We start from the raw sequence: 8,414 nt of genomic DNA on the forward strand, positions 1-8,414 counted from the left end.
TTAGACACAAGAAAATGCAACTACTAGGTGCAAATCCATAGAAAACCTGAATTCAATTATTCCACCATTTAGGAACTACTTATTTAGCTTAGGAGGATTACTCTACATGAGCTACCCAGAGTAAATAAGTAGTTCTGAAAGCACTAGGAAAAGCAAACAAGACTACAGCAGAAATTTCTCCATTTCTGACAATGGAGAAGAAACTAAAACCAGATTTCAAAGTTACTACTTTGCAGAGGTCTGAAAGGAATGGATAAAGGGGACAGACTGATACCATGATCCTGCAAGTTTTACTTCATTAAAAAAATCATTCCATAAAATGAAAATGCCTTACCTCTACTCTATCTTCTTCTTTTATAACTGTGTGAAAACACCTCCCAACGGCCACCTAAGACTGACTTGGCAAAAATACCTTAAAGTGAAACTAGGAGTGGGAGAACTCCATTGCATTCCTTAGCAAGGGATAGCTCACACAGTTAATACTTCCAGGCTAGGAAACAGGGTGTCCTTCCATTCCCACCCAGAATAAAACAAAAGAACCACAAAGTAAGATGGACTGTAAAGCCTCTTGAGACAATTTACAAGTGCAATTCTCCCAGAGCCTTCTCTTCTTCAGGCTGAACAATCCCTTGGGCTCTCAAGACGAGAGATGCTGCTGTACCTTAATCATCTTTGTGGCCTTTCAATGGACCAATGGACATGGTACATCCATGTCTTTGTCGTCCTGGGGAACCTAAAACTCTACATAGGATGCCAGTGGCAAGTGCAGTGGAAGGATCACCCCTCTCAGCTCACTGACACTCCTGTATCAAATGGAGCCCACTCACCACCTTTGCCACAAGGACACTTTGTTGGCTCATGTTCAGCTTGGTGTCTACCAGGTCCTTTTCTGCCAAGGTGCTTTCCAGCTGCATGGCCCCCACTATATATTGGTGGACTGAGTTGTTCTTCCCCAAATGCAGGATTTTGCCCTTGCTGAACTGCATGAAATTCCTGTCAGCCAATTTCTCCTAGCAATAAAGGGAAAAATCTATGAGATGGTTATCCTTCCCTACTGTCCCAACTCCTTCAAAATAATGCTGAGAGATGTAGCCTCTCCCCTGGTTCATGAGCACTCCTCACCCAGGAGGCCAGATGAGAACACTACTTCAACTTAAATTTTACTCTGCAGAAGGATCGCAGAGACACCCCACACTCCCAAATAAGTACACTGAAACAACAAGATTGCTTTTCACAGTGGCAGTGCTGACTTAATATTTGTGAAACTATGACCCAAGATGATGCCAAAACTAGTTAAGCTTCTCCAGTTACAGAAGAAGTCATAGCATTTACAGCAGGTGAAAGAACTTACGTAGAAGAAGGAGGGATTAAGCTATAGATGCACAATAGTTAAACATTACTGAATTAAAGCATCTCTGAATATTAAGGATACTCCAATAGTGAAAATATGAAATGGTGTTCCTTGTTGCTGATTTGGAGCCCTGTTTTACTATTGGAGTAAATGAGCAAGAAGAGCTGTAGCATGAAGCTTTTTAAAAGAACTGTGTTCAATTTCTAGCTAACAACGTCACTGATGCATGAAAGCAAAGCAGAGTCCAACTTCAAAGGTTGAAGGCTGGCATGAATTAAGTGTCCCTGAAGCCAACCACATTACAGACTACGGATGGAGGCAGACACCCCAACTGGACAATATTATTTTCACTTTAAATTTCAGCTTGAAGAATAAACAAATCTTTAAGCTCTCCTCTCCCCATAAAACCCCTACACTGCTATTAAGTGTGTCAGCAGGCTAATGGACAATGTTTTCAATAATCTTCTCATGGCACTGCCCACCACACCAAAAGCTGGAAAAACGGATCACAGGTACTGAGGAACCTGTATTTAGACCTAAAAGTTAATAGCTCCATACTTGGATCACTCCACCCTCACTAGAGATGGACCACAAAGAACTCATTCAGGTTATCAGAGTAGCAGCATGAGTGAGACGTGCTTTTAGATGGAGCTGATTTCAATTCATGGTTTTCACGTTGGTCAGTTAACCTGACAGAAGTTCAGGTAACTGAGTGAGAAAGGCACTTGCTACCAGGAAGCATGAAACACTTTTAGCAGCCTAGTACTTTCTTCTTATCTGAATCACAATGGCACAAAACGTGGCTGATGTAAGAGATTGCCATCGCAAGTCATGGCTGCAAAAGTAACTCATTCACCTTGGAGGACTAAAGCCATAGCTTTTCACACAGGAAACAAACCCAGTTTACACACAATTTGTCAATCTTGTGCACACAGCAGAACCTCTTTCGAGCTCACTCAAAGCATGACAACAGCACTACGCTGGTAAGGTAGCAAACCAAAGTACACTTTGGACACATTATATCCACATATAAAAGCTGGAATTGTATTTTAATCAGCAAGTTAAGTCAGCATTACATAAACTGGGCACTGCACAACATTTCCAAATCAAGGAGTTGAAACCTTTCCATGTTTTACTGTAATCTGAAATAGCTCAAACACCGCTTGAACACACACCCCCCTCACATTAAGACTGAATACATATCACAGCCCAGAGTTTCAGATGAGACAGTTTTCAATTAAATAACACTACTGAGCCATGTCCCTGATGAAAATGCCAGTGAAGTTGTGCATACAACCCAGATGTTTAAATGAAAATGGATGTGTAAATGTGTGCATGCATACCATCTAACAGCTTTAACATTCCTAATCTTTTCATAACAACTCCGGTTATAAATCTCAGGGCTCTGAAGAAGTGTACTTGCCTCCAGCCAGATGGACTGTCTATCCATAGTATTGCCAGTCACTTTCTAACTGTAATTCTTCATCTCAGCCATGTTTGTGACTCCTTTATTCAAATTAAGTCCCTCAGGAACATGTTTTCCTATTTTGGAAGGTATAACTGTCCTTCAAGGCGGCACAGACTTCGTGGTATTTTTCACAAGTTCTTGCAACACAACCAACCATTCATTGGGAAATCCTTCAAATCAAATGCTACGCTACTTAGATCTCCCCCCCCCAGCCAGGTGTCACTTACAAAGTTATTTTTAAGACCTTAAAAAGCACCACTGTAAAGAAATTAAAACACAGAATGGCTCTTGTCAAATCTAGCATGTCACAGCCCTTGACTTCCTCGCATGCCTATTTCTTTCTACAGCATCCAGCTTCAACTGACGTACTGTATTAATTCAGATCCAAGCGGGATGTGATTGGTTACAATGTCACACACCTTGTATCACAGCACTTGGCAAATTAAAAGCATGCTTAAATATTTGGAATGCACTATCCCGAATCTCTCTGTAGCCTTACTCATTATACTTCAGTATGTGGAAGCCAGAGGTGTTCTTACAACTTCAGCACATGGGGAAAACCATCAACAACCAAACAATGGTCAAAAAGTACCTCTGTAACTCCTCTGCCTAAAAAGAGTCAGGAGCATCCCCTACATTCACCCAAGAAGAGCTGAGGTGAAAAGCAGCTGAAGTAGCTCAACCAGCAGTGCCAGCAGAACACATTCACAGAATCTTCGCCTTCTTGCTCCCAAGACATCTTTGACATTTCAGAACACAGCTAAACTTCAGCTACAAATGAGAGTCCACAATGCACACAGCAGGCATGGGCCAGGCACATGTCACAGGGCCACTCGAGTGACAGTCACTTCAGTCTGTCCCTGGCCAGCTCCTCAGAACACTACTCAAAAAACCAGGAATCAAAGCAGCAAACCCACTACCAAAAACTTACATCCTAATTATCTCCTTGCAGCTGTCAGACTCCTCCAGGATCCACCATCATTTTTCATCTATTCCGTTAAAATCTTCCCATGTATCCATAACCTAAGGGAATAAGTAAGTCTCTAAGGGAATAAGTAATTTCCAAACACTTCAAAATTTGCAATGTTCTTGTACTGCTTCACATACCTGACAGGGTATTTGGAATACAAGCACCTTAAAAATCATGCTCACAACACGAGCATTTTTCTAAGCTTATTTCCCATTCAGTGGCAAACGTATTTTCAGTTGTCAAATCTATTTAATCCTGAAATGTACCTATGAATTATTGTTATGGCTCTAACTGAAAATAAAAAACTAAAAGTTCTAAATCTTTATAACAATAAACACCTACTCATAGGAAGTTTCTTCCTTCCCATTTGTCTGACTGCTGCACACAATTCACGAGCAAGAAACAAGGCTCTGCAGCTGGTTAAAGCGCTACATAACACAATCATATAAATAAGAAGCTCCCAATGGCTTGTACATTAAAAGTAAAGCTAATACCGTGCTTCCAAAATAAGCTGTTACATTACCTGGCTTCTGGATGCTTAACTGTGCCATCATTAAGTTATCTCTGCTAGTAGTACTTAATAATTGCATGTCTAGATGAAGTCTAACAGAAGTCCAAGCTATTATGTGAAAAGCAAAAGTTCAGTTTTGTGATTTTTGTAGTTATGGACAGAAACTCAACACGTCAGTATTCCCTTTTTCTTCGCCTTACTTCCAATTTTTCCCTACAGACTTCCCTGGACAACGGGCATCATGTGCCACGGCCGTATCTAACTGTAGGTATGTCAATGGACTCAGTTAATTTGTGCTGTCTGCCACAGGGAGCTGCTTTTTAAGTACCCTGCCCTTCATGTGAGCAGTAACTGAGTTGCACAAACACACTTCTGTTTGTCAACGTTGATTTCCATGAAACTGAAGCCTTCCAACTCTTTAAAACCTCTTCTACCGGCAAATTTAACTGAAATTGGCCCGAGAGCTAAAATTAGCCCTTGTTGATTGGAGAGAAAAGAAGAAATAGACAGACACATCCACCAGACTTCCTTCCTTAGGAGACCAAGCTTAAAACACGCCCAACAAGAAACGTTAGCTACCAGTGACCGAATTCTAAGTTAAAAAGCTGGCCCTGTACGTACAGCATCCTCTGAAGTGGGCTAACTTCCCGTTGGGATGTCACGCAACACGAGCACACAGCCGCGATGCGCAGAAGATCCCGTATCCCGGACTACGCCGAGAAGATGCTACGCTGCGGCGCAGTGCCCACCTCTCGCTGCCTCCGAAGCAAACTCCCTGAACGGCGACTCACGCTCAATCGTCTTCCAGCACCAAGACCGCAAAGCTATAAAAACACGCCGCTCTCCAAACCTTCACCGCCGCTTTCTCCGACTTTACCTCACACCAGCCCTGGCACCCAAAGCCCCCGCAGCCGCACAACTCCTGAGGAGCAAAGCCCAGAGCCACGACCGCCCGGGGGGCAGCACCGCCAAGGGCCGCCCGCGCTCTGCAACTGCGCCCCGGCCCCACAGCCCCTGCCCGGGCCGGGCCGGGCACACCTGGGCCGGACAAAGGGGCACCGGCCCCACCGGCATCCCGGGGCGAGCGCGGCCCCGGCCCAGCGCGGCGCCCCGGCCCCGCTGCCGCGGCCGCTCCGGGTCCCTCCCGTCCCGCTGCCGCTCCCGTCCCCGGTCCCGCCGCCGGCACTCACGGTCGGGCCGGGCGCGCTGCGCGGCGGCCCCAGCGCCGGGACCATCCTCCGCCGGGCGGACACCCCGCGCCAGCCCCGCCGCCGCCTCCGCGCCGCTGCCCGCCCGCGCAGCCCACCCTGCTGCTCGCGCCGCAGCCAATCGCCGCGCGCGGGGCCAGCCCTCGCGGCCAATCAACAAGGGCCAGCCCCGGGAGGGCGGCGCTCGCCCTCAACTGGGCGGGGAGGAGCAGGCGCGGACCAATCGCCGCCAGAAACATTGGCGGCGCGGGCCAATCAGAGGGCAGGGAGGCTGCGACTGGCGTCAACAAGGTAAGGTGGCCGAAACAGGAACTGGCGGGGAGTGGCGTCCCGGGCGGCCAATGAGCGCGGCGGGAAGAGGCGCGCGAAGGGGCGGGCGGCAGCTCTTAAAGGAGCAGCGGCCGCGCGGGGGCGGGGAGGGTTGTGGTGGTGGGTTGGCTGTGCGGGACATCAGCGGCACCGGTGATGGGGAAAGGACCGCGTGTCATTGCTTGTGCGTGTTTTGCTTGTCAGGTGAAACAATCCCGTCCTGCCAGGGCAGCGGCGCGGCGGGCAGACCCGAGAATCGCCCGAGCGCTGCCCTTCCCCGGCCTCAGCCGCGGGGTACATGAGAGACCTCGCCAGCATAAAACAGCGTTTATGCACTGGCGTGCTGCCCTGCGTCCTCGGCAGCCGGCGTTCTGCAAAGGAATGGGGAGCAAAGATAAAGGCTGGCTAATGATTTGCCACATGGAGCTGTTCATGAGGAGCCCGACCACGTCCCGTGACTGTTCTGTGCTGTGGCTGATTCTTTAATAGACATTTTTCCTTAACTTTGTCACCCTCTGTGCTCACGCTTAGTTCTGGGGAGGAGGGTGCTCCATCTATCTTCCTCCTGAGTTACATCAGAGTTTAGGAAAAGTGGTTTTTTATCCGTGAAATTAGGGACTGTGGATCATTAACAACTCCCTACTACCTCACTTTTTACTTCCTGCTAACACCTAATTCAATTACCATCCATAATAAGGCAGCTTCCCATTTCACGCCTCAACTGCTTCCCTGAGAAAGCATCTCATATCCATATGCCTTCCTACAATATAATAGAGCAGGGACAAGTTTCTGAAGCAGTGTCCAAGAACTCTTCTGCTGCTGAAATGAGTCATAGCAGCAATCAGATCTTAAAAAACCCAAACCATTTTATTTTGAATAGCTGCCACTTGCAAAATAACCTTGCAGCTGACAGTAAGTGGAAAACCCATTTGTGAGCTGTGAAGAAAGTTGAGGCCCGAGCTGTTTATGCAGAGAAATTCTAACGTTACTATAAATAGCAGCTTGAAGCTGTAAAGTAGGAATGTAGGAATGTAAATGCACTTTTTCGCTTTTCATAATCTTTAGTTCTGATACGACATGACTAAACTGGAAGACAAGCAAAAGCTGAAACACCACTGCTCCATCAATTTATTCCAATATAAAGTGAGGGGGGGGGGGGGGTTTCCTCTTCTAAAGGGTAGTGTGCTTTTTTTGGTGAAGATTTTCACTAAATAGGCACCCCCCATCCAAAGCAGCAAAACCAAGTTTACCTATTGACACTCTGTTGTGCTCTATAGTGTTTGAGTTCATAAATGGTCAATACCAGTACAGGGTTAAATATCTGAAATACTGTGGCAAAAATCCAGCAGCAGGCAAAAATCCACAGGTGAAACCACATACAGCAGGAACCTGCTAAATATCAGTAGCCTGTCTCTAGTGGAGAATATAAATTTACAATTATATGGCAAGATGGTTAAACAGCTTTTGTACAAATACTTGGAAGAAAAGCTTTAAATTGAATAGATAATTTGCTGGTTTTTTGACAAGTGGTTTTGCAGCTTTATTTCAGATAGTCTTAACCAAGATCTTCAGTGCAATTTTTTGAACAATTTTTTTTTTCAGTTCTTGGTTGTAGTGCAGGTTTGGGTTCAATAATTCAATGAGCAGCAGTGGCCTAAGTCTGTATGATGTGATACAGCAGCTGACAGGCAATGAGAACACAGGTCAGTGAAACTTTCCCAGTGCAGGAATTTCTTGGACTATGGGTCACGTACATTCAAGTGAGTGAAAGAAAGCTGGCAACTCAGCAGTTTAGAGAGCTTCAGCTGGTGGTGCCACAATGCCTTCAGGCAGAATGGTAGTAAAGCTGAATGCTTTTACAGTGTTAAAGCACTGGGGAGGACGAAAGAAGGCAGAATGAAAAGAGAGGGATAGAGTAACCTTTCCATTATCTGTTTGAATTGATGCCTCCTTAGGGGCAAGAGAAAAGAACATAAGGCAAGGCATTTGTCCCTTACAAAGCATCTGGATTAGACAGGCTGAATAGACTTAGACAACCCTGATGGAAAGGAAAGTAATACTGCCAGAAACAGATCACAATGCTCACCTGACAGATTGGTTTGGTAGATTCTCGAAAGGACTTCACGTTAAGAGCTTTTGGACAGGGATTTTTTAAAGTAATCTAAGATACTGCAGGATCAGAGGATAATGTCCTCACAGGGACAGAGAACTGATTAAAAGAGAGAAATCACAGGGCATAGAACGAAAAATCAGATTTTCGCCCTAGTGGGAAGTCAGTAGTGGAGTCAAAGATTTGTGCAGGGGCTTACACTCCTCAACACTTTAAAAAATGAAGTAGAGTGAGGTGAAAAATTGCTGGAGGCTACTCAACATAGTAAGAATGAGGAATGGCAGGTGTATCTTCTAATGTCAAGTAACTGTGCACTGTAACAGCAAATAAATTACACCACAGGTAAATACGGTGATTTACATACTGGGAAAAAGTAACAATCCCAGTGTTTCACATCAAGTGAATGACTGACCACTCACTCACTAGATCCTGGTGTGGTGACTGTTCTTTAAGTAATTGTACCAGTAACAACTAAGAGATAACATAC

The 8,414-nt window shown here is 45.6% G+C and overlaps 1 protein-coding gene across 3 annotated transcripts in view; it reads right to left on the minus strand.

The window, feature by feature from the left end:
* The window catches only part of USF3 (upstream transcription factor family member 3), a 33,651-nt gene extending 28,078 nt beyond the window's left edge, over positions 1 to 5,573 (minus strand). For 2 of the 3 annotated variants that reach the window (XM_048294039.1, XM_048294037.1), the window contains exon 1: positions 5,491 to 5,571. Coding sequence is in view for 1 of the 3 variants with exons in the window: in XM_048294036.1 (XP_048149993.1) it covers positions 5,491 to 5,535 (45 nt within the window). In the remaining 2 variants the exon portion in view is untranslated. Of the gene's footprint in view, positions 1 to 5,490 lie in introns of all 3 variants that reach the window. The other variant, XM_048294036.1, reaches the window with a different exon arrangement.
* Positions 5,574 to 8,414: the final 2,841 nt, after the last annotated feature.

This window comes from Corvus hawaiiensis, chromosome 2, assembly GCF_020740725.1.
Source record: "Corvus hawaiiensis isolate bCorHaw1 chromosome 2, bCorHaw1.pri.cur, whole genome shotgun sequence".
Classification (NCBI taxonomy): Eukaryota; Metazoa; Chordata; class Aves; order Passeriformes; family Corvidae; genus Corvus; species Corvus hawaiiensis.